The sequence below is a fragment of the Eretmochelys imbricata genome, chromosome 25, assembly GCF_965152235.1.
Source record: "Eretmochelys imbricata isolate rEreImb1 chromosome 25, rEreImb1.hap1, whole genome shotgun sequence".
NCBI lineage: Eukaryota > Metazoa > Chordata > Testudines > Cheloniidae > Eretmochelys > Eretmochelys imbricata.
This window is the reverse complement of record NC_135596.1, coordinates 10,847,201-10,872,741: the sequence shown is the minus strand read 5'-3', so window position 1 is coordinate 10,872,741 and position 25,541 is coordinate 10,847,201. Positions and strand designations below refer to the sequence as shown.

Sequence of the window (25,541 nt, the reverse complement as noted above, 5' to 3'; positions counted from 1 at the left end):
AAAATTTCATGGAAGAATTTAGGATTTGGGGGAGGGGTGTGAAATGAGCCCTCTTCCCCCTCCCCATCGCCAGGGAACCAAGCAAGAAAGCTAGGCACTGGGATAGGACAGCAGCTGTTTAAAGTCACATTGCTCCCCTGCAAAACCAGGTCAGCAACAAAATTCCCCAGCAAATGGACATCTCTGAAAACCCCCGAGCCAGATCCTGATCTCTGTTACGCTAGAGTAAATCCACTGAGGCCAAGGGAGTGGATCTGGATGTACATCAGCATGACTGGGAGCAGAATCGGGTCCGGCACATCCGATACAAACAATCAGTTTTAATGCACTTCATTGGTGTGGCGAGGGATAAGAGTGGCAGCGGAGGGAAGTGGCTGGGACTAGTGAATTGGGAGCCTCCACCCCCAAATCTGCAGGGCTGGGGACCCAACCGTGTGTATTGCAACAAGCCAAACCTTTGGGGTCTACTCCCCCAGACCCATCCATCCTGGTCATGCTCCCTTTAGGGCTGGAGCCGTTTCTGCTTCTGTAACTCTGTGGCTGACTTGCCGAGCAGCTTCTGCCTCCGTTTCCCCACCCATAGGCTGGAGATAATGGTACTGACCCAGCTTTGTGAAGGGCTCTGAAGCGCCCTGGTAAAAGGAGCTATACATGCAGATGACAGTGCAGGTGCAGGGATCTGTCAGCCTCACTGTAAGTTAGAGCAGCCCAGAGGCTGCTGTAATTCAGGCTATGTCTACACTGCAGTCAGGAGTGTGACTGAATCTCAGGTAGCCATATGCGAGCTAGTTCTGACCCAGCCAGCTCAAATAACAACAGCACTGGCTTCAGCATAGGCTGTACAAGCTCTCCTGAGACCCTGAGTATGCGTGCGGGTGGCTAGTCTGTGCTGCCGTGGCTTCCCTGCTCTTGGTACCCATGTTCGCTAGATAAACATTAGCTTGGGAGTACATCTACGTGTGCTGCAATCCCACCCTCTCCCTCCCCAGGATTGCAGTGTCATGCTCAGGGTGCCTAGAGTGTCTGAAGAGACTCCCCGCACACAGGGCTAAAATACACACAAGCAAACAACAGGCTGCTTAACAAATGCCCATTGCAGCGGGTTTGCCCAGTGGCGGCGAGCCACCGTGCACATTCCCTGTTGTTTCCAGCGTAAAAGGTTAGTGACTAAGGGCAGAGACATTCTTTCCATCCCAAACAGCTTGGCCTGCCCCCGGAGCCACTTCCAAATCCCCTCCACACATCCTTAAAGGGCATTCTCCAGCCTGCGAGGTGCTGCTGGAATGCCACTGAGTCCAGCTGCACAAGGGAGGAAGCAGAACTCTGGGCTGGATCCCTAAGAGTCGTCTACAGTTCCTGCTCGTACCCTCAGCCTCCACCAGCCCCACTGCTCATGGACGGAAAGACGGTTCCCCAACATCCAGAATTGAATAATAGAGCCACTCTGGACCCGGGAGCGCTAAGACAGCCTGCAGCCTAGACCGGAAACGATGCTGCTTTTGGAAAGCCAAGCAGGGGCCGACTGTTGGCGTGGGGCTGAGGTTGGACGTTTCTGACGGATCTGGAAGCTGGACGGCCGGGCTCGGCACGCCTGCAGGAAACACAACGCTCGGGGGCTTTTTGCCCAACTCTGCTTTATTTTCTCTGCCTTCATCTTGATTGTGAACAGCTCTGTTGTTAGGGCAGCAGGGTGGTCTTGTGATTAAAGGCCTAGGACCTGGGGGTTGATTCCCAGCTCTACCAGAGTCCCTGTAGGACCTTGGGCGAGTCAGTCCACCTCTCTCTGGGACTCAATTCAACAGGGCTATAATAATCTGCCTCTGGTCTGTTTAGACTGTAAACTTTTGGGGACTGGTATATTTAATCCTGCCTCAGCACTGGGGGCTGGACGAGGTGACCTCTTGAGGTCCCTTCCAGCCCTACATTTCTCTGATTTGACTACTGTCTCCACTCCCAAGTAGCTACCCACACTCAAACAGACCCTTCCTTCTTAAATCCCTGGTCCCCTAGAAGCCAGCAAAATTCCACTGAGGCAGGATTTCGTCTCTGCTCTGTTTTTACTTTCTCCGTCTCACCCATCTCTTTCAAAGACCACCCCGCAGCTGTTCGCCATCCCTCCCCCTCCAGGCAGTGCACGAACGAATCTAACAACTCGGCTCACATGGGAACAACCTTGTACGACAGTTACTTGGGCATTGTCAGTTACCTGAGTTATAAGCACCAGGCCCAGCACTAGTCTGAGTGCGAGACCCCTCTGTGGCCCAGTTCACTGCTACCGTTACGCTGCCAGACTAGAAGCACTACGTGAATTCCCTGAGCTTAACTGAATGGTATTTGGCCCCATGCCCTGGAGAAAGCCACCGAACTAATCTTGTCCACAGCTCAGGTTCTGCGCTGCTAATCACTGCGAACTACTGCCACCTTGCGGTGGCCAAGCTGCCTCGCTCGTTCATTCAAATTAGCTTTGCCCGGGTCTTAAAATAGCCTGATTTTCAGAAGGGCGGAGCACCCACAAAATCCACTGGATTCCATAGCAGCTGGGGGGGGGGGTGTCATTGAGGTGGGGGTGACAGGTAGGTTTCCCAGCTGGGAGGATGGTTTCTATCCTGCATCTGAGAAGTCTTTGTCCCTAGCCCTGGGAGATCGTGGGCTGGGGCAGAGGGGAGACTCCAGCCCATATGAATGGATGGATGAGGCTGCAGAGGCTGGAGTCAATGCGGCAAGGGGCATGAGACGCTGAGGTAGCGTCAATCAGACGACAGTGCAAGGTCTTTGGAGCATGCATGGAACACAGACAGGGAGCAGAACAGGTAAAGAGTTAGGGTTGATGGGGACAGAGTAGGGGTCAGAGTTAAGGTTGATGGGGAAGAAGGAAGGGTCAGACATTGATACGGATGGAGGAGGGGTCAGAGTTAAGGTTCATGGGACAAAGGAGGGGTCAGAGCTAAAGTTGATGGAGACAGAGGAGGGGTCAGAGTTAAGGTTGATGGGGACAGAGGAGGGATCAGAGCTAAGGTTGATGGGGACAGAGGAGGGGTCAGAGCTAAAGTTGATGGAGACAGAGGAGGGGTCAGAGCTAAGGTTGATGGGGACAGAGGAGGGGTCAGAGCTAAGGTTGCTACTGGACCCTTAGCCAAGGATTTCCGGATATTTCTTGTTCCAGGTCCAAATGCTGCTCGCACTGAAGCCAATGGCTGACCTTGACCTCAGCAGGAGCCGAGGGCCTTGCGCCTGTACTTGCAGGGCGAAGGGAATGGCGGTTCTGCATCACTCAGGCACTGGTGTAGTTATAGAAGCTCTGTATAACGACATCCCTTTGGTTGGGGAACCAGTCCCGCAGGCAGCACAGCAGCTCCAGCCACCAGGGGTAGAACACCTCCCGTGCCCTGGTGGCTCCGCCTTTGATGATGGCCAGCGCGGCTTCAGCAGCTGGATAGGCGCTCATGTACACCTTGCCCCTGGAAGGGAACAGTCACCCGGTCATACAAACCCCCCCCGTCACCGCGCTGGCCTGCTCTGTGCGAACTGACATCTCAGGAGTGAAAGATGCAAACCAGCAAACCGGGGCCGTGCACACTCACACGCATGCACAAGTGCACCCAGATGCACGTATCCAGATGCACATGCATGCACACCCTTCCACTCTCATCCCTGCACGCCCTAGTGCACACCCAGGCGTGGGCACGCTACACTCACACTCATGTACGCACATGCAGGAATACCCACCGATGCATTCTCGCACCATACGTTCCCTTGCACCCCTGTGAACGCCTGCATGCAGGCACACACTCTCGCACACACATTCTTCTGCACACACGCACACATACCTTGTCTTCTCCAAAGCCATTTCAGTGTCGATCAGCCCCAAGATGCACAGTGTGATGCATACGTCTTGCTTCTGCATAGCGAGCTCGTGGCGCAGGGAGCTAAAGAATCCATCCAGAGCAAACTTGGTGGCAGAGTAAGAGGTTGTGAAGGGAGTTGAGATTTTTCCTAGAAAGGAAAACATGAGGAGAGGAAACCAAGTGAAACGGCTGGCAGAACAAGACAGAGGGTGAGGGCACAGCTGGGAGAGAACCCCCTGGAAGGAGCACATAGGAACAGAGGATTTGCTACATTGCATCAGACCATTGCTCCAGCTAGTTTCCTCATTCCAGCAGTGGATGCATCAGAAGACGGAAACATCCAATCCCATAATGCACTAGGACAATCGTCATGCACGTGGGGGGAAAAGATTCCTTGCTGTTCGGGCTGCCCCCTGCCTGTAGCAATCAGTTCACACTCTCGGCCAAAATATCTCGTGTGGTGGTTTGGATGCTGCCCTCCCATACACTCGGCCACCGCAGTGGGTATATGCCCTGGGAAGTGCTTTGAAGGTGGGAAGCCCTATAGGAACATGAAATGATGTGATCCAGAGACGCCCTGCCAAGGGCCAGAGTCCCATTCACACTGCAGTTCTGAAGATTGCGGCAGGCAGGGCTTAGAAACTCATGCAGGATCAAGCTGAGGCATTGCATGAGCGGGGGGGGGGCGGGGGGGGCGCTGCCGTCTTTATCAGCCATAGCTCTGTGCAGGTTTCAAGCACTGACCTGTGAGGGAAGAAACCACAATCAGAGATCCTTTACTCTCAGCCAGGATGGGAAGAGCTGCAGATGCCAAGGCGACGTAACTCAGGAAATTCACCTGGAATGAAAGGAGATGAGACGTGAAAGGAATGGGAACGTGACAGCCAAGGCCAAAACGAAACATCTGTTCAGTGGGAGGGCTGGGGATTGGGTCACCCACCCAGGATAGAGGTCATGAAATGAAAGGGGCCAGGTGCTTGATTTGCTACATAAAGCATCCAGGGAAAGGTTGCACCTATCTGGGGGTCTGGACTGATAGGATAATGGGAACACTACATTTTGGGGCTCTTTAAGATTTCAGATTAATGAGGAGGGGCCAGAGTTAAGGTTATTGCTACACATTTACCCAAGAATTCCAAGAAGCAGCCAGCTGTTCTCTGGTTTTCAGCCTGTTAGACAGTGGCATTCCCCGCCCAGATCCTAACACCCTGGTTTTGGTCCAAAGTTACCGCCTTCCTGGGTTTACCTTTATTGTGAACTTAATTAACAAAGAATAAACATCAGACTAAGTTTTTTCCTGAGCTTGACTGTTTTTTTCCCTCCAGGATCTCTCTACCCCGACCCCTACTTCTTCTTCTGAGAAGAGGCTCAAGCCCTTTCATAACCTGGAATGGAGCTAGTAGGACTCACATGATCTGGCCTCTCAGATGAGTCAGTAAAACAGCTCAGCATCTGAGGGTCCTAAAACCTGACATCAGTTGCCTGATCTATTGGTTAGGTATTATTTAGATTTCCCAATTTAACATTCCATGGTTTGGCAGTGTTTGCTTGCCTCTAGATCCGTCACAGTATTACAATGAATTTCAGAGCGAGGGCCCTGGCTTATGTGAGAGAGACACTCAGACTTAGGGAAGACCTTTTGAATTTGCAATAGTTTTATTAGCACCATCAGCACTATCACAAACTCTACAACATAGCAAAGTAGATCTAGATAATACAAGCAGCCAGAACTTGCATACTCACACCATCCTTTGCAGGGAACCCTGTAGTAGGTAAAATGACCCACGAGTGGTGCTTGGCCTGGCACGTTCCAGGAAATCTCCCTGGAGTGCATGGGCTGAGTGCCACCTTTTAATCAGAGGTTACGCTAATGCCTAATGCACATTCAGTAGGTGTTTGAGCCCCTTTTCCTTATCGGTATTTCCTCACCCTACTAATGTTGGGGTGCCCTTCTCCTACTAGGCCTTTTAATTCAAGCTTATTAGCATATACATCAGTCCGTTACCATGGCATAGGCCCATATATCTATAGAACAGTAGCTGGCTACTCACTGGAGTGATTCAACAGAAAACCCTGCATCTGTAAGTAGTGTCCTAGAAGCCACTGCCAAGTTACACACCCTCACTAGCTACTACACTGATTGGTGCCCTAGAAATCAGACAGACAGAGAGCTGGATAAACAGGAGGCTGAATGGCAATGACCTAACTAGATCAGCTACCTACTTCCACCTCCTTCACATCTCGGCGGGCTTCTCAATCAGCAGCAAAGGATTACGGACCTTTTCTTTTCACCCTTGTTTAGAGTCAACTTCAGTGGCGTTGCCCCCAATCTGCATTTGCCCCACATCTCTCTCTCTCTGCTGCAGAAACCCACCTGCATGAGCCAGCGGGTGTGTTCCACGTCTCCGTCCCACATCCGGAAAGGGGTCCCGCCAATGTGGTTCAGCACCAGGTGATCCAGTCCCCCTACAAGCAGCAGAACAGGCTGGGGGTCAGGTACGGGGCCATCCATGGGTCAACAGATGCAGCATAAAGGAGGAAGAAAACCAGCTAGCTCTTTCCTTTGGGCTGCTGGGAAGAGTCCACCAGCGGGAGCCCAGGATGTGCCCAGTTAAGGCAACTCCTCAGGACCCCCCAGGCAGCACCTAAAGAGATGGCAATGGGTGTCTCTTTGCAGTGCCACTTGGCTCCAGGTGAAGCATTGCCTGGTGGGAAGTGTAGTCCCTGCAAGCTGCATCTCCATTTCAAAAGAAGAGGGTAGCTGCAGGCATTGTTGAGTATCCCCTGGGACACACACACAGCAAAGACAGCTGCCCCTTGGGCGCTAGGCAGCTGGAGTTGGCTCGACCCAGTTTGCACCCCCCTATCAATCAAGGGCACTGCTGAGACTTCAACCACTACCAGGCTGGAATAGACACACAAGGTACCCTCCTCACACATCCATCCATCACTGGCTGAGGTGGGGACACTGAGGCACTCAGCCACAACAGCGATGGGGGCTACATAAAGACATGTCAGGCCAAAAGAGAATGAACTCAGGTCACCCTTGGAGCCAGGAGCGGAACCCAGGAGTCCTGACTCCCACTCGCCTGGCTCCAACCAAGGCAACACGGCTTAAACCGATCAATAGCAGAGCCAGCGCAGGAAAGGAAAAGCCACCCACCATGTTTGTAGTAAATGAAAGGAAACCCTTCAAGAGAGTTGCACAGCAAGGGAAGCCCTGTTTGGCAGCTTGTGACCTGGGGAATCTTGCAGCTCAGCTTTCCCACGCATCTCTGAATTTCCTGCTGCGTTACCAGGATCGAGGCAGGATGTACAGAGGGAGCTGGGTGAATAGAGACCTTCCCAGGACTGTGGCTCCCAGTTCTGACTGCCCTTAATTGGGTTACCAGTGCTGGGTGTGACGCAGCCTGAGAGAAACTGGGCCAGGCATGATCCAGAGAGAGACAGAATCACATGAGGGCCTATCTAAGGTACTTACATGACCCCCATAACAGCAGAGTCTGAGCACCCTGAAATCTTTCTAATGTAGTTACCCTCACAACTCCCTGTGAAGCAGGGCAGGGTATTATGGGGAACTGAGCCACAGAGAGATGAAGTGAGTTACCCAAGGTGACCTAGGAAAGCTGCGGCAGAGCAGGGAATTGAAGCCAAAGTCCTCAGCTAAAACCCTAATCACTGGGCCATCCTTCTTTTCCAGCCTTGGCATCCCTGGAGGACAAAGACCTCTGCTGAAGCCTGCTCCTGCCTTCTGCAGCCCGGCTTCCCCCCGGCCCAGGGAAAGTCTGCCTGCATTGTCCCACCTATTGGATTCCACCTCGATCCAGAGGAGCCCACTCCCAAAGGTTCAACCTCCACAGCCCACAGAGTCCTTGGCCTCCTGGTGGAGGCTACCAATGAGAAGGAGCACCTGAGACCAGCTGGGATGGTGCTGTCTGCGATGTGGACACGTGTCCATTAAGAACTGGACTGAGAGCTCATTACAGCCTACATGGGAACAACAGTCTCCAGCTAGGCCAGATCTGTCTGATCTAATCTTGCTGGTATTTATATAGTACCAGCCATCATAGTAACTAGGTCTGAATTTGAAGCAGTGACCTGAACTGTGCCGTGCCTCAGTTTTCCCTGTCAAATGAGAACAATACTGCTCTCCCTCCATCCCTTCCTCAGAGAGGCATCATGAGGGTTAATCAGCTAACGCCCCTGAAAGACAGAGGGCTTGACTTTCATTTGAGGCAAGGCCCCTTAACGCTGCTCTGGCAGGGTGCAATGGATATGAACGTACACCCACTTTGAGGGCGCTTTACGTGAGCGGAGAGGTGCAAAGGAGCCTTGGTGTGAATGAGAATCAGACCCAGGAATTCGGTATTATTAGGGAACCTTTCCCACCAGGCCATTCAAAATGAGACAGCTGCAACCATATTCTCCTCCAGCCCCGGGGGATCTGGAATTGTTATAGTCTCAGGCTGACTTTCACATGGACACCTGGGATCCCCCCCCCAGCATCAGTCGCTTTTCTTCAGACAGCCCAATACACACCCAATTTTTGCAAAGCAAACTGCACCACCTTTTCCGGGGCTTGAGGGGAAGACATATCGGCCTGGATGTAAAAGACTCGCTTTGCTCCCAGCTGCAGACATTTCTCCATCACCTAGGGGAATAACAACAACAGACGGATCTAAGTCTACTTTTCTTTGGTGCGGAGAGACGAGGGGCTGCTACTTCATTCCCCTCACTGTTTTCATGCCATGGTCAAGAAGAGCCAACTATGAACAAAGTCACACACTTTACACCCACATTTACTTCCATCCAACCCAAAAGGGAGCGATTCTCATTTACCTTAAAGGACTTATCTACATGAGGACATTAACCCAGGAATAATTATAACACTTTAAAATAACACCCGACCTTAACCCAGAATAACAGTGTCCACATGAAAAACAATTCCAGAATTGTGCTTTAAATTCATGACCTACCTTAATCTGAAATAACTCGCAAATGCAGACAAGCCTAAGGCTATGACATGGCAAAGGGGCCTGGAGTACTCATATTACAAGGCCCCTTTGCACTGCCAGAGCTGTGTGATATGCCCAAATGTGAACGAAGCCCAAACGAGACACTGAAACAGGCTTAGGTGAGCCCAGTCCTAGTGCAATGTCCTTACATTCCCCTTCCCAGAGTCCCATCCCTTCCCATCAGCTCAGAACCTTACACTGGGCCTGTTCTCACATGATTTCTGTACTCTAGGGATGGATGAGTTTGTATTTCCAACTTATTTGAGCTGGTTGGAAAATGTTTTTTTTATCTCCTCAAAGAAAATTTTGAGTTTTCAGTGAAATATTTTGCTTGAGAATGGAAATATTTCAATTCCGAAATGCTGCTCCAGTGCCTCATGGGAGTTGTAGTCCCGTGTCACGTGCTCCCATGTCTCCTCGACAGGTTGGGTTCCCTCTTGGATTACATCTCCAATGATGCACCACAGCATCCCCGCTTTGGTGAGGGGGGAGGTGGTGCATCATGGCAGTCATATGGTGGCACTGCATCGTGGGAGATGAAGTCCGGCTGGAGATTTTGGCCCATTGACAAGAATGGGAGCACAAGGCACCCAAACTACAGCTCCCAAAAAGCACTGCAGCAGCATTTCACAATTAAACGATTTTGATTTGGGAGTGTTTTTCAGCAAAGACAGAAAATCAACATTTTTCTACAGAAAGCAGACACATTTCATGTAAAAAATCATTTAGTCAACCCTCCCTCTCCCACCGTTTTCTGTCAAAAGACAGTTTTGGTGGAAAATTTCTGACCAGCTCTACATCCTAATATTTTTAACGGCCACATCTTCCCCCCCATTCTGCCTTCTCCTGTGTGAGGAGGCTCTTACTTTCTGCAGCAGTGTTCCCCTCCTGGCAGTCAGAACTATTTCTGCACCAAACCTGGAGTAGTGATATGCCATCTGCTCTCCAATCCCAGTGCTGGCTCCGGTCAGGAGAACTCGGGCACCAGAGATGCTGTCTTGGGGGGTGGGGAGAGGGAGAGAGCACAAGAAAAAAGTGTTAGTGAAAGAAGAAAGAAAGGAATTACAATTACTGATGCAGGGAGCGCTCAAGATTGGAAACTATCCCACTGCGTAGGAAAGATAGGAAGTATGGCAAGAGACCATTCCAGATATCAACCATCCCACGCAGACACTTTTCAGTAATCTTTTCTCGCACTACTTCCATAGCTTGTGACATCAGCTTAATTGGAAGATCATTAACACACCGTGGAAGAGCTCCTTTGTGTTTAAAAGTAGGCACGACAAAGCTTTTATGCCACTCATCTGGCATTTTCTCTTTCTTAAGAATACCATGGAACAAACTTGTAAAATACTTGATGCCTTCCCTTCTCAAGGACTTCACCGCATCCACTGATACTTCATTTGGGCCAGATGCTTTCTCCTTTTTCATTTTCCTAAGCGCCTCTTCAACTTCTCTTCGTTTATGCCTTCTAGTCCTGCCTTGAGTGCAGGGGACTGGACTGGAAGACCTCTCAAGGTCCTACAACTCTATGATTCTATGTAATTTATCACATCCCAGTTCAGCTTACGTGTCCTTAATTTCTCATTCATCACTCTTGAAAAATAATCACTCCAAACTTTGTTGGTTGATTCCCCATTCATTAGCAATATGCCACATTAATTTCTAATGTAAGCAAACTTGTTCACATCCCTCATCATCTTCTCTCTTGCCTTGGTGAGTCTACAGATGGTCTTCCCTCCCTCATGTCCTCCTTGTCAGTTATATAGCTCGTCACAGACCATACTTTAAGCTGCTGCAACACCTTTTAGCCTCCTTTTTTGCCTCAAAAGATGCCATCTTATCACTGCTCAAGCTATTGGCCTGCCCTTTTTTGAAGGTGCTCTTATTTTTTTCCTCAATGGATTATTGAACTTGAGGATTGCACCACCAAGTCTCTCTTCTTATCCTATCTGCCACTGGTTTCGTCACTCCTAGGTCTTCATGTGCCGTTTCCAGCAGAGCTGATGTTAGTTTGAACCAGTCAGTAAGTCTACGCCTTTCTCCTTGTTTGAAGGTTTTTTCACATCCATCTTTATGTTTCCACCACTTAGGCCTTTTTGGAGCCCAGGCATTCAGATATTTCCGCATTCTGTCGCATTCTGAAGTCCATAAGGGGAAGTCTGTGCTGTCTCACAATGCGCTTGCTGGGTATTACCTTCCAATCGATTATTCATGATCTGTTCCTTCTTCTCATTACAAGGAAATCAATTTGGGACTTGTATCCTTCACTGGCATAAGTTACAAGGTGGCTTTCCCTCTTCTGAAAGCATGTGTTTACGATCACCAAGCCCAGCGCAAGACAAGTCTGTAGGATCGTGTCCTCTTGGAGTTTCTGGTTCCAGTTCTGTGCCCTCCATGGATTTTCATATCCAGTCTTTCCAGTTCCAACATGTGCATTTAGATCTGCTCTGATAATTATCTTCTCGTTGGATGGTATGTTTCCAATAAAGGACAACAACAACTCATCGAAAAATTCCTCTTTTACTCTTTGATCCACTCCTAACTTTAGTAAATACCCCCGTATTATATGGCTCGTTACCTCTTCCCTGAACAGTCTGACCCTTATCAGTCAGTCTGACTTTCTGGTAACCTCTATCACATGCTTCTGCATGGTTTCATCCAGAACAACTCCAATACTGTTTTAAGATGTTGAACTCCCTGAGGATTTGGTAACCCTCCGCCAGCATCTTGGCTTTACAACCCTTCCAGTTGGTCTCTTGTACACATCACATTTCTTCTTCTCCCCTTTAAGACCACACATAGCTCCAAAATTCTCCCAGTCAGTGTTCCTACTTTCCAACGTGCAGATTTCAGCTTACTCACTTGCTCCTTGCCCTGTTACAACACGCAAGGAAGGCTGTAGTGTGCTGCTTGCAGGGAACGCCCTAGCTCTCTGGGGTACACTTAACGTGGCTATCAGTTCCCATGAGCATGTCTATTGACAGGCTTTTACATGCTGGCTGTCCATGCCTGATGTCTTGGGTTTGAAATCAAAGTTTCCCTTCTCTTCGGTGAGCCGCCTAACACATCTGAAGAGGCCCATCTGCCCCAGTAAGACTTATATTAAAGCGGTCTTTATTCACCTGGACATCCTCATCATAGGGTCTAAGGAGCATTTAATAGAGATGGCTGTGCCACCAGCTCTCCTACCCCACTCTGTGCAGAAATGTCACCAGTTGGTCTGTGACCACTTACTGAACCTTTGCAGCTGTCTTGCATATCTGCTCTACGTTCCCCTAGCCCTGATGGGAGCGGGTCACTCCTGCTGGCACTGCTGCTCCTACTGTAGTACCTCTTTCCTTATTATTTGTACAACAGCAACTGAGATCAGAGCTCGTTTGCGCTAGGCACTGTACGTTCACGTAGTGAGGACAATCCCTGCCCCAAAGAGCTCACAGTCTAAATAAACAGGAAGCCCTGTTATTACCTATTTTTAGGGCCCTTTGTTTTCGGTTTTTATTTTCCCGGGAATTGGTTGGTGTTTATTTCTACAACAACAAAAACAGGTGAAAACTGGTGGAAAAAACTAGTAATAATCTTTTCTGGGTGAATATCCGGGTTTATTTCGGTGGACGGAAAGACAGGGGAAAAACAGTCAGTAGATTAATGCTTTGATGAATGGAATTCAACATGGTTTGCTGCAGAATTAACACAGAACTCAAAACACATCTTTGAGTTTTCAAAAACAATAGATCGCTAATCCCCAAATCAAACTGTTCATTAGAACGATGAGTTTACTGTTGTAGACTTAGAACTGCTAGCCTATAAATATTTACATTCAGGACCGGCTCTAGGCACCAGCAAAGCAAGCACATGCTTAGGGCGGCACAATTCCAGGGGCGGCTTTCTGGCCACCCCTTTTCTTTCGCTTGGACAGTTGCGCTCTCTGAGCTTGGGGCGGCAAATTCTTTGCTTGGGGCAGGAAAAACCCTAGAGCCGGCCCCGTTTACATTTAATAATTGGGATACATCTTTTGCAGCACAAACACTCAACTTCGTCCTTTTCCCGGTTTTGTTTTTTTTTTAAATTTTGAATACTTCCTTGTGTTCTGAAACGTATTCTGTTACAGATTTTCACTTTCTTCCCATGGTAGTGTGTCAAATCTTTAAACTGTTATCTGCTAACAGCTTGAAAAGTATATGTGGCAGGCGTGACATTCATCAGTACATTCAGATGCGCACGCACTGCAGAGCTTGCGTGCAGGCCTGTTTGTTTATTGTGTGTATCTTCTAGACTAATACAGAGCCTTATTTCAACAGGCAGCTTTGAGTATACACACAGACTAATGTATTATCGTAATACATAGATCTCATGCAATGTACTGCGTTTCCCTAATAAAACCAGTTATTTTTATATATCTGAATGATACAAAAGTAGGGTGAAAATCAGAAAAAAAGGAATACTACTTTTTGTAAAACCCGGGATTTTTTCAGTAAGAACGGATTCACACTGAAAATGAAGGGGCTTGCCCATTTACAGGTGGAAAAATGAGGCACTGGGAGAGATTATGATCTAAACAGACAAAAAATGGGAGTGAGGGAATGGAGCTAGACAAGGAAAGTGACATACCCAAGGTCACACCACTGGTCAGTGGCAGAGAAGGGAACAGAACTCAGGTTTCCTGAGTCACAGTTCAGTGTACTATCCACTAGACCACACTGCCTGTCCTCTACCTCGCATATAGGAATGGCCCCTAATAAATGCAGCTAGGTTGGCTCTTTCTTGATCCCAGCTGCTTTCACAGACATAAGAATGGCCATACTGGGTCAGCCCAAAGGTCCATCTAGCCCAGTATCCTGTCTTCGGACAGTAGCCAATGCCAGGTGCCCCAGAGGGAATGAACAGAACAGGGAATCATGAAGCAATCCATCCCCGGTCGCTCATTCCCAGATCTTCTCTGCAGGTGGAAACAAGGAGAGGCAGCTACCTGTGGTCTCTCTAGACCACAGGCAAGCATTCCACAGACAACAGTTTGGGAACACTCCCCCTCCTCCATTCACCCTCCATAGGTGCTGGAATTGGGGGTGCTGCGGGAAGCGGTTTCCATCACAGACAAGCGTTAGAGTTTGGTTCAATGGCTCTCAAACCACACACCCCCCCTCCACACACACACACACTATACAATTTGTTCCAGCACTGCTGGAAGCCTCTTTCCAAGCTCTGGCTGTTTCCTCTCTCCGCCTACCTGGGTTAAAGGTGTCTCTCCAAAAGAAAGCCAGGAGCCCGGCTATAATCCCAGCAGCACAAAGCGCTTTCCCAGGTGGGATCATCCTCCCCGAAGCCTTGGGGGAATGAACGAAGAGAGCCTCAAGGCTGAGTGCAGTGTCCCAAGCGCCGTCAGCCTCTGCCCCGTGTGTAACAAGCTGGCCTGTGTGAACAGCGTAATGGCAAGCGTGTGAACTGGCAAGGGAAGTCCCCCCTGGCAGCTAATAATAGGTTGGGGAGGCCCGGTAGCAAAATAGCTGCAGTTGATGGTTGAGGTAGGGCCCAGCTGATCGAAGGAGCAGCTTCCACCCGAATTCCCGTGGTGTAAATTCAAGCTGCCCTGTAGGACCCTGATCCCAACACTGCAAGGCTGAGTCTCCCCTTGGACGCAGTGCAAGCCGCTTGGCTTTCCACGGTCTAATTCATTTACAGACTGGATAAATCCGGCTAACACTCTGTGCCTCTCTTGTTCCCCTGGGACCTTTGATACATTTTTGATAAGGCCCCTCGTAACCGGATGCAGGACAATAAATAACAAAGCAAGAAGCAAAGTCCTGTTGTGGTTAAAAGCTAACAGGAAAGGAAGCAGAGGTATAGTGCAATGGCTGCTCCCAGGGCAGGCCGAAGTCTCCCCCACTAGAACCATTTGATTGGGTCCCCGAACTCCAGGCTCCAGAATCAGTGCCAGAGCCCCAGCTAGTGTAAATCGGCCCTGAAAATCAACAGAGCAGAGCTGATTTACAGACGGCTCAGAGCGGGCAACTTTCCTCCCTGCCCCAAACTCCAGGGCAACGGCAGCTGGAGGGGGGTGGTCCAATCATAGTAGCTGGAGGCATGGGGGAAGGGGGCAGTCTGTGATGTGTCCTGGTGAAAGCCAAGATGAAAGAGGGAAGTGTTCGGCGTGCCCAGCAATTGCCACCTTGGAGTTCTCAGTCAGTCCCAGGCAACTTGAGCAACGAACATCCCCGTAGCATTTTAGCTTGTCCCAAGTGGGATCGGGGGGGTGTCACTTGCACAGACCTTCCTGCACCTCCAGATCTGACGGCATTATCTGAACAGGCACTGGCTGCTCATCAGGGCCTGATTCTCTTCTCTTGCACTGGTGTAAACCAGGAGCAACTCCACTGAAGTTAATGGAATTATACATGTAGACGCGAGATCAGAAGCAGTGTCTATATGAGATCCTCCCAAACCAACCTCCTTTGCCCTCCTATATTCCAGCTGTCCCCTTCACTCTGGCTTGGAGACATTGCTGAGAGTGCCTTGCCATACTGGGCTTGATCTTTTGATCAGCTTCCACTCCTGGACCCTGGATCTTCTTCCCCATATTAGATCCCACAGTTATTTGAAATTCAAGCCTTAAGACTCACCTGTTTAGATGCTACCTTTCGTAACTGGCCGGAATTTGTAATCTGCTCTGCTGTTACATGGCAATCCCTCCTAGAAGGTTCTCCTCAAAGGAGTTGACTCTGCTCTGGAATATGGTGTTTGACGCAGTTGCCCTGGAATTAGAGGACTATGGACAAAGAAATCTTTGACAAATCAGATGCATTCTACAAACTGGCCAATCTAATGATAGTGCCTTACATATGCAAATAAACAAACAAACTGTTTATATCAATCATGCCCTTCCTCACCACAACTCCTGGCAACTAGCTTGCCAATCTGTTATTCAGGGTTTCAGAATACAAAGCAGTTGTTATTTAGCTGTTTTTTTTCCAGACAGGGTCAGGAATAAATCAATGGGGACACTGTTTTTCTGTCTAATACATGATTGATACAAATCAGGATGCTTTTACTTAAAACGACTTTTTATTAAGCCTTAAGCACACACACATTTATGTTATAGCAACAGATTTAGAGCATTCCAAGACATAATTTCCAAAGTCTGACATGGTTTAGAGGAAGTGACAGCAGGTCGTCGATGGCCAGTTGCCTTCCCGCTGCGGAGTTTGGGGTGTCAGCTTCTTGCCTGAAAAAAAGCTCCCTCGGACTGCTCTGAGGTATTTACTTTTAATTAATTTTTTATAGCTATCTTAAACAAAGCACGTATCTTTTAGTGGGTTACTAGAGTAACCCCTACTGAGTTACTCATCTTTTTAATTTTAACAAATGACTTTTTTTTTTAATCATTAAAGCATTTCGAGTGATAACAATAAAAAGTGTATGTTAGGGGCACTTAAAACCAAGGTAACCTGTCTAAACGTTCCTTCTATTCTGATTAGCAAAACTCAAACTACAGAACATGCAGCTCTTTATCCTTGCCTTTTGAAATCCTCAAGCTTATTTCTAGGTAGGTGGTATTTGGCTTGCAGCCAGCCGTGGCTGGACACATAAAATAGCTGACTGCAATTATGTTACATTTTTGGGGTTACACGGGGCCTGATTCTGAGCTTGCATAATCCAGTGTAAATAGGAAGGAATTCCTCTAAAGTCACTGGAGTCGCACCCTGGCAAATGTGGAGACAGATCAGAATCAGGCCTGTAGTACACTACCCTACATAGCAACTTCTAAACATTAATGAATTTGGCCTCGGAGCCCCCTGATGCACGGAGAGAGGAAGGTCAGAGCTGGCAACAGAACTCAGGAATTCTGACTTTCAGTCCTGTGCGTTAGCTACACAACCATCCTTTAGCAACCCTTTAAGCTATTTGGGAAGGTACCTATCCGCCCATCCCTCCCGCCCTCTTTTGGTCTTTACATTGTGCTCATTGATCTACCTAAGCACTTTAGTAGTATCTGATCTTCCACTTTTGCCAATACATCATACTTCAACCCAGAACTCGGAGGTGCTCCTCTAGAGAAAAGGGCTATGGCTTCCTTAGCTCTTTCAGTCATTGGCCTCTCTGATGAGATTGTTGATGGTCTTTGTCATGTAGACACTTATCCACAGAGAAATGGACAGACCTACCAAACTCATAACATGCAGGACACCACACAGCCATCAGACGCTGTTAACTTGCTTTCACTGTGATTTGTCAGTGATATGGACAGGAAAGGCATTAAACTCTCATCATCACTCAATCTTTCCAAAACGGCTATCAATGAAACAGCACTTCCTCATGCCCTGTATCTGTCTGTCTTTCTTGAATGAACAGGATTAAAAAAGAATTAAAAAGTCACTTTTACCCTTAATGGAACATCCCAGCAACGAACTGCAGAATCGGCACCGGTTTCAGAGTAACAGCCGTGTTAGTCTGTATTCGCAAAAAGAAAAGGAGTACTTGTGGCACCTTAGAGACTAACCAATTTATTTGAGCATAAGCTTTCGTGAGCTACAGCTCACTTCATTGGATGCTGTAGCTCACGAAAGCTTATGCTCAAATAAATTTGTTAGTCTCTAAGGTGCCACAAGTACTCCTTTTCTTTTTAAGAATCAGCACCAACTCCCAGCTTTAGCCATGAACTGAAAATCTAACTTTCCCTTAGATTCTAAATGCCCGACACATACATTATGCAACATGCGGTGCTACAAACTCCCACAAACCTCAAAATATATCAAATCTGAAATGCAAAATAAATTAGACATTTTTTCAGCACCATAAACATAATTAAGCTCACCCTGCCCCTAAAATGTAACATTTAAAACTGATTCCAAACCCCAGTAAAAATATCGACAAGTTAAATTTATATCCCACTTTCCATCCCAAAGGATCTCAGTGTATTAGGCACACTTAACGTGACATACAAGCTTACAGTGTTGGACAAGAAGTGGGGGGGAATTTTACTTCTTTACTCCTCCTTTAAGGACATGATCTGAAAAAGGAAAACTAAAGACCTAACCCAGCACTGAAATATACTGAATACTAGTATCATCCACTTACCAAACTGGGCATCACTTGCCAGAAACACTCCTCCAGTTCTTCTGATCTCTCTCTCCTCTCTCTTTCATTTACATAGTTTTTGCATCACTAGCCGCTCCCCTTAACACTTAAAGAGACAGTCAACACAAGATCATTTTTTAAAAGAGTTAACAATTGTTTCAGAGGTTACACTTATCTCTAAGACATGCTGCCAATTTCCAGGGCTTTGCAACCACACTTTCCTATATTTAAAAATTGGTTGGCTTTCCCGTTGGTGTGTGAAAGACCCAAACAAATGACAGGGGGGAAAGGCTACATGCAAAGTGCTGTCAACTGCCACAAAGTCAATCAATGGAAAAAAGGCAGTGAAAAATGTTTTTTTCTCCTGTATTCTCTTTCAGCGGTAGTCATCTTAAGTGCTGTTGATAACAACCAGGGTAAAGAATTCACATATAGAAGGGTGGTTTTAAAGTTGTCTGTATTACCTTAATTTTGAGGCTTGGTAGCTATACATTTAAATCCTCCCAAATATAACAATAAATTCCTATTGGCAGAGTTCTGCGCTCCGGCAGCCCCATGAGATAAATATCCCATTTCCAGCAAGGTTCCAGGAGAATGGTGGTCAGAGAGTCTTACTTCAGCTAAATTTACTTTCACAGAAATTGTGACCCAATCCTGCAATTAGATCTGTGGGGATGGACTCCTTCATTCACATAAAGCCCAACTGAAATGAAGGGGGCTGCACATTGAGACATGTCTGCTCACAAGGATCTAATTGCAGGATTAGGGCCATAGCATCTGTTCATGTTCCTATTGAAGTTAATGGGATTTTTGCCAATGATTTCAAGGGCAAACAAGATCAGGGCTTACACACAAGGCCCCACATACTCCGTGACAAGCTGAACCCAAGTTATTTCCTCCCACTGATTTCTGCAGCACTCCAGTGGGAAACCCCATAGGGGTAAAGATCCAGGCTCACAGAAAGCCCATTGCAGGATTGGGGCCCTAAACAGTAAACAGGAGAAAACACCGTATCTGACTCTACAGAATGCTTGTAAATAATAAAACAAATACAGGAATAATAGCTGCAAAGATTTTTATTGCAGATTATCCTGCAATAGGTCATGGCTAGATGGATTTCATTACTTGTTGCCGGGCTGCATTTAACTGCAGGTAGCAGGGGTGATGGGATGTCACCGAGATAGATACATTTTATATCTTGGTGCCTTATTGTGAGATAATGGAGGGATCCACTATATTTACATGTAGCAGGATGAGGTCAGCAACAGCCAAAGGCATTTTTAACGCGTGCAGCGGAGCTGAGTCGCTAAGGGTGCAATGCGTGGGTCTAGCCACGGTGCGGCTAAGCGAAATGTGATTTTAGTACATGTTGCAACCCTGCGTGGAGAACAGCGAATGGAATTTTATTGCATGTATCAGGGGTCAACTGGGCTGACAGCAAGATGCATTTTCAGTGCACGCCGCAAGATTTTGCGCCGGGCTGCTGGTGGGATGCTCCTAGCGTAGACGGGGGTAGCCGCGAGAAGGCTGCTTACCGCAGGGAGCGGGAACGGTGGCGAAGGGGCGAGGTACATTTTTAAAGAGCCGGCGGGAGCTCGCCTATCGCTTTATTTCACTGTACGTGCGATGTCTTAGGGATGTTTCTCGCAGGCGGCAGGCCGGCTGGGAGGACAGCGGAGGGCAGGTCGCAGGAGGGAACAAGGGGCTGGGTTTGCCGGGCCCGGGAGGTGCTGCGGCTTGCTGCAGGGAGCGGGATTAGTGCGGGGGGGGGCTGAGCAGAGCTGCAGCGTCGCCGCGCATCTGCTTCGCTTCGCTCGCTGCCCGGGGCAGGTGCTTTTCCGTCCTGCACCCTCCCCGCTCCCACCCCCTCACTAGACCCAGGACCCCCGGCTGGGCTGGGAGGCCCGGCCCACGCCACCCCCCCACCTACCTGGCTGCAGGGGGGTGACCTGACGAGGCAGGGAACGTCCCCCGGGCGGGGAAGGTCACGTGTCTGGCTCCGCCCTCACCTGCACCTGGCCTGGCCGCCATGACAGCTACCGAGGCGGAAGTGTGTGGGCGCCCAGGGTCACGTGGGTTAGCCGGCGGGGGCGGGGGCGGTGTTCTGTGCGGGTAACAATGGTCACCGCCCGCCGGCGCTGGCCACGTGACCGGCCGGAAGCCGAGACTACAACGCCCGAAAGCCTTTGCGGCGCGGATCGGCCGGGCGGGCGCTCGCTGCTGCCCTTGGGCTCCCGTCATGGCTTCCTCGCGGGTCTTCCCCGTCGTCAGGTGAGGCGGGCGGGACGGACCGCGCCTCGGTCCCCGCAGTGCCCCCGCCAATGTGGGCCCCTCGGTCCCCTTCAGCCGCCCCCTCAACTGCCCCTCACCGCCCCCTTCAGCCTCCCCCAACTGCCCCTCACCGCCCCTGCCCCCCCACCTCCTCCTTCAGCCTCCCCCACTGCCCCTCCCCGCCCCTGCCCCTCCCACCTCCTCCTTCAGCCTCCCCCAACTGCCCCTCCCCGCCCCTGCCCCCCCACAGCCCCCTTCAGCCTCCCCCAACTGCCACTCACTGCCCCTGCCCCCCCACAGCCCCCTTCAGCCTCCCCCAACTGCCCCTCAGCGCCCCTGCCCCCCCACAGCCCCCTTCAGCCTCCCCCAACTGCCACTCACCGCCCCTGCCCCCCCACAGCCCCCTTCAGCCTCCCCCAACTGCCCCTCAGCGCCCCTGCCCCCCCACAGCCCCCTTCAGCCTCCCCCAACTGCCCCTCAGCGCCCCTGCCCCCCCACAGCCCCCTTCAGCCTCCTCAACTGCCCCTCAGCGCCCCTGCCCCCCCACAGCCCCCTTCAGCCTCCCCCAACTGCCCCTCAGCGCCCCTGCCCCCCCACAGCCCCCTTCAGCCTCCCCCAACTGCCCCTCAGCGCCCCTGCCCCCCCTCAGCCCCCTTCAGCCTCCCCCAACTGCCCCTCAGCGCCCCTGCCCCCCCACAGCCCCCTTCAGCCTCCCCCACTGCCCCTCAGCGCCCCTGCCCCCCCACAGCCCCCTTCAGCCTCCCCCACTGCCCCTCAGCGCCCCTGCCCCCCCACAGCCCCCTTCAGCCTCCCCCAACTGCCCCTCAGCGCCCCTGCCCCCCCACAGCCCCCTTCAGCCTCCCCAACTGCCCCTCAGCGCCCCTGCCCCCCCACAGCCCCCTTCAGCCTCCCCAACTGCCCCTCAGCGCCCCTGTCCCCCCACCTCCTCCTTCAGGCTCCTCCCCCCCCTGCCCCCATCAGCTTCCCCCCCGCAACTGCCCCTCAGAGCCCCATGTCCCCTTCAGCCTACCCTGCCCCCACCCCCAACCGCCCCCTTCAGCCTCCCCCAACTGTCCCTCACTGCCCTGGTCCTCTCCCCCACAACCTGCCCCTATCACCTCCCCCAATTGCCCCCTCACCACCCCTGGGCCCCCCCCAACTGTCCCCTTCAGCATCCTCCCAGGCTACCCCCCCAGCTGCCCCTTCAGCATTCCCCCAAACCCCTCCCCCCTCTGCCTGCTCCACCTGACCCCTTTCAGCCTCCCCTCCCCCTCCTCCAAGTGCCGCTTTACACGCTCTCCTCCCTGTGCCTCTCCCCAAGTTCCCAGCTCCACCGCCCTCAGGTTCCCTTCCCTGCAACAATCTGCTTTCTTACCATGGGTAACGGGGGCCAGAAATGTTTTTTTAAAAAAACCTAAAACAAGCTGGGCACCCCCCACCTCGGCTTTGTGCTGGGAGCCCAACTATGGGCCTGGGATGGTGTGTGTTCTGAGCTCACACCTTTCAGGGAAGGGGTGGAATTAGCTGAAGTGGGGGTGGTGCCAGGTGTGTTGAATCTTTAACAGAGAATTCCTTTCTCCACCATGTTAGCTAAGCATTGCCGTTAAAGATCAGCCAACAAATGCAGCATTTGAAACAATCTGACTATAAATCCCTTGCCCTCTCAGTTGCTGTAGTTTTCACACCCTCTGCTCTTGTGATGTCATCATATGACATGGTCTCTAGTTACTATAGAGTCTTGGAGATTAGACAGGACCTGAGTTTGTAATGGTAAAAAACAAAGCACAACTCCTTCCTTTTGACTGAGGAAAAATAAATACCACAGGCATCTCTTATCCATCATTAAGAAGCAAATAGGGCCCAAGCCAAATATCTCCATTCCCCCTTTGCAGGATTACCAGTTGTTGTCCAGACTTGTGTTCCTTGCACACCCAACACTCAGTCTGAGTCTTAAACACACAACAAATTCAGAATGGGTTGGAGTGAGATGCTAATTGCAATGTAATTCACTGCATTAGAGGGACACATTTCTATCAGGTAATCTGAGCGCTTATTCGTGAGATGCAATAGGAAACCTCATTAAATATGGATTTCTTACCCACAGCTAGTTCTTGAAATAGTTGGCAGTGTTTTTTTAAGTCAAATATTTTCATGTCTCCCCTTACATTTATTATGAGAATTTTTTTAAGAAAAGTAGCAACAATAAGCCTATATAATGTATTTGTGTGTGGCTTTAAGAGGTTGACAAAGAATACTTGATCTTGACCGGTGAGAGTGGGGATGGGAGAGCTAGATTTTCTTTGCTTTAGATTGTAATAAAATGTTAATGCCTTGTGACTATGTCCTTCTACCCCGATTGCCTTTTGTGATCCCCTCTGGAGATTGGGATCTGCTGGTTGAAAAGCTCTACATGCAAACTGGGTTTCTGTTGCTACTCGTTCCCTCTCAGGTTCTTCGTCAAAGGCAGCCTGGCTGGAGGTGCCATGTACGTGGCATATGATCAGGGGCTTCTGGGAAATGGCAGTCAAGGAGCAGAGGCCCTCAAAAAGGCTCGAGCAGCACTGCCTCCAGCTATACAGGAATGGACAGATTACACAGGCTGGGAGGTAAGGACTGTGCAGATAAGACTGGTTAGCAAATTGGCTTGGTGTTGAGGGAGGAAGGGAAAGTGCTGGGGAAAAATCCTGGCTCCATAGATGTCAACGGGAGTTTTGTCATTGACTTCAATGGAGCCAGACTTCTCCCCCTTACTTATTTTTTTTAATTCGAGGGGAATGGAAGGAGAATAGATTTTTAAACTTGTTTGGAGAGCGAGAACTTATCTGAGGTGGGACATGAAAGGGATAATTTGCAAAGGATGAGAAAATGAAAATGTCTAGATTTTTTTTTTGTATAGCTGGTATTCCTGAGCCATCTTTCCTCTGAGGATCTCTAAATACTTTACAAACACTAATGCATCGATCCTCCCTTTTAAAGACCCATTTCTGCCATGGTGCTTATAGTTAATCAAGTTGTGTATAAATTGCCTACTGTTTTTGTTCAGGTTTTGTTTTTTCCCCTCACCTAATCTGTGTCCTTAGATTGTGAGCAATTCAGAGTCACCTTAGTGACTTAGGCATCAAAGCTGCTTTTGAAAATGTTACTCTTTGACCCAATTTAACAGCTGGGTCAACTGAATCAGAGCTTAAGTGATTTGCCCAAGGTGACCCAGGGAGTCTGTGTTAGCTTGTTTTTCATTATTCCTTCTAAGCCATCGTTTAGCCATTTTGTATGTAGCTAGTGTCCACAAACACTTCTGATCCCCCCCCCCCCCCCGTTTCTTTCTTTTTTTTTTTAGCTTCCATCCGCTCCAAAATTTGACTTTTCTGTCTCTGAATCCTGGAACACAGGTAAGACTTGACCCTTCACTGCCTAAGCTATAGAATAGGTCTACGATCAGTGATACAACTTATCCTAGAATGCTGGCCCATTAGATTGAAGGAAGGGAGGCAGTGTGGCCTAGTGAATGAAGCAATGGATTGGAACACCTGGGTTCTAATTCCTGGCTTTGCCACTGGCCTACTGGGTGCCCATGGCCAAGTTGCTGCCAGTCTGTGCCTCAGTTTCCCCATCTGTGAAATGAGGATAATGATGCTGATTTCCTTTGTAAAAAAGGCGGTTTGAGATCTACTGATGGAAAGTGCTATGTAAGAACTAGGGACTTTTATTATTATTACCTATGCAGCAGGTTATTTAAGACAGCAAAACTGACCACGATCATGGAGGTAGCAATATAAAGAGACACTATGACGACTTTTACTCCTGAGAAGTCCCATCTCTGTTGAAGGATTGAAGAGTTTATAAACCCAACTGACTTGTTGTATAAGGATACTGAGTACAGTTGAACTCAACCTTTGCCCTACTAGGCTAGTGTGAAAAGGGAAGACATTTCCCTTTATTCCTGTACCACCTTAAGATAATATTTTGTCCTTCTCTAGCAATTTTTATCTGAGCATTTCAAAGCACTCTGCAAACACTTAGCAAATTGCTAAGGCCCACTGAGAATAAGTGACTTGCCTAAAGTTACACAGAGGGAGTCTGTGGAGGACCAGGAAAAGAACCCAGATTCCCCATGTCCTGGTGCTGTTTTAACCACAAAACCATCCTTCAGACCTGGTTTGAGGTGGTGATGCCAGATGAGACAAGAATGATGCCTAGGTTTGTCTGAAACTTCCTTTCATAAGGATAGATCTCACCTATTAAATGGGGAGATCTGTGTGATCCATCATGAATAACAGTAGCAAATTCAGCTTTGTGTTAATGCTCTTCTCAGGACCTCTCTCTGCTACTTTTCTTGCAGGAGTTCAGGCCACTGTGTCTGCTCTATCTGTGGCTCCCACCAAGGTCCGTGAATACACCCATGATGGCTGGAAGTACATGAAGGACCTCATCAAATGAACACTCAAACTCTCCCTCCAGCCTTTGCTTTTTCCTCAATGCTACAGTCTCAGGGATGAGATGTAGTATGTACCACTAGAGGGCAGCGCAGCCATGCAAAGGCTCCAATAAAAGACTCTGGAATTTCCCTTTGCACGTGGGTTGGTGTTAGCATGCAGGCTTTGTAGTCATTGTTGGTTTTTATTACAGTAGTGCCTACAGGCCACAAAGGAGATCAGGGCCCCACTATGCTGGTGCTGTACACACACATACACCTTCCGTAAAGAGCTTACAGTCTAAATAGACCCTTAAGAAACTTCATCCATCTGGAAAGTGAGTGCCAACTATTTCAGTGTTATGTAACTAAACAAACGAACAAGAATCCTAGGACAATTAACCAGCCACTCACAGTATGAAAAGCTCTGGCCCAAGAACAGATTTTGCAAATTACTGTAGAACTCTATCAAATGGAGAGGAAGGGGGCTTTTACCCCTTACTGCCCTAAGAATGTTAAACTGTGGGAGTGACAAGGGGTTTTTGACACATTATCCCAGGCCATGTCCCCCCAATGCTGAATAATTTTGATCTTGCAGCACTGAATCTATTGATCATAGATGGTCTCTTATGGCCTCAAAATCGATGGGATTCAGTGGGATTACTCCTATAGGATAGCCTGTGAGATAAGGATGGCCAAATCAGACTCTTCTTTAGCAAAGGGGGAAAATTAGATATCCTACATGAAAAGTGTCAGACTTCAAAAAATATATATTTAACGTGAAATTCCTTATTTGAGAACGTGATACACAAAATGATTTATTTGGCCCAGTAAAAGCAGTAGCAGATAAGTTTTCTCTTCTCTCCTCCATTTCTTCTAATAGCTGATCTCTAAGTACTTTACAGACATTATCTCTCCCCGTACCTT

The 25,541-nt window shown here is 49.1% G+C and overlaps 2 protein-coding genes across 8 annotated transcripts; one reads left to right on the top strand and one right to left on the bottom strand.

Moving 5' to 3' along the window:
* Positions 1-1,614: 1,614 nt before the first annotated feature.
* Positions 1,615-19,989, bottom strand: HSD11B1L (hydroxysteroid 11-beta dehydrogenase 1 like). Of its 7 annotated transcripts, none has more exons than XM_077842082.1 (10): positions 19,863-19,989; positions 17,933-18,038; positions 15,478-17,305; positions 14,088-14,270; positions 9,727-9,857; positions 8,385-8,496; positions 6,220-6,311; positions 4,590-4,683; positions 3,828-3,993; positions 1,615-3,458 (listed from the first exon to the last, which is right to left on the bottom strand). In XM_077842082.1, exons 4-10 carry the CDS (start codon positions 14,170-14,172, stop codon positions 3,272-3,274), a joined length of 867 nt encoding a protein of 288 aa, XP_077698208.1. In that variant the 5' UTR covers positions 14,173-14,270; positions 15,478-17,305; positions 17,933-18,038; positions 19,863-19,989; the 3' UTR covers positions 1,615-3,271. The 7 variants fall into 7 exon arrangements, with proteins under 7 accessions (XP_077698208.1, XP_077698209.1, XP_077698210.1 ...); XM_077842083.1 differs by having other exon boundaries at positions 14,088-15,623; positions 17,238-17,305; XM_077842084.1 differs by having other exon boundaries at positions 14,088-15,609; positions 17,238-17,305.
* A 65-nt stretch (positions 19,990-20,054) lies between these two features.
* MICOS13 (mitochondrial contact site and cristae organizing system subunit 13) lies at positions 20,055-24,767 on the top strand. Its single transcript, XM_077842090.1, has 4 exons — positions 20,055-20,203; positions 22,653-22,809; positions 23,541-23,592; positions 24,543-24,767. The coding sequence occupies exons 1-4, from the start codon at positions 20,172-20,174 to the stop codon at positions 24,638-24,640; spliced, it is 339 nt and encodes a 112-aa protein (XP_077698216.1). The 5' UTR covers positions 20,055-20,171; the 3' UTR covers positions 24,641-24,767.
* The last annotated feature ends 774 nt before the right edge of the window (positions 24,768-25,541 follow it).

What these genes read in the sequence shown, in the direction of transcription:
- HSD11B1L (XM_077842082.1), bottom strand. Translation starts at nt 14,172, where the DNA reads ATGATCCCACCTGGGAAAGCGCTTTGTGCTGCTGGGATTATAGCCGGG. An exon ending in ACACCCGCTGGCTCATGCAG is followed by an intron (nt 4,684 to 6,219) that starts GTGGGTTTCTGC and finishes CTTTCATTCCAG; the next exon opens with GTGAATTTCCTGAGTTACGT. An exon ending in ATGGCTTTGGAGAAGACAAG is followed by an intron (nt 3,459 to 3,827) that starts GTATGTGTGCGT and finishes GTTCCCTTCCAG; the next exon opens with GGGCAAGGTGTACATGAGCG.
- MICOS13 (XM_077842090.1), top strand. Translation starts at nt 20,172, where the DNA reads ATGGCTTCCTCGCGGGTCTTCCCCGTCGTCAG. An exon ending in CAGATTACACAGGCTGGGAG is followed by an intron (nt 22,810 to 23,540) that starts GTAAGGACTGTG and finishes TTTTTTTTTTAG; the next exon opens with CTTCCATCCGCTCCAAAATT. An exon ending in CTCTGAATCCTGGAACACAG is followed by an intron (nt 23,593 to 24,542) that starts GTAAGACTTGAC and finishes CTTTTCTTGCAG; the next exon opens with GAGTTCAGGCCACTGTGTCT.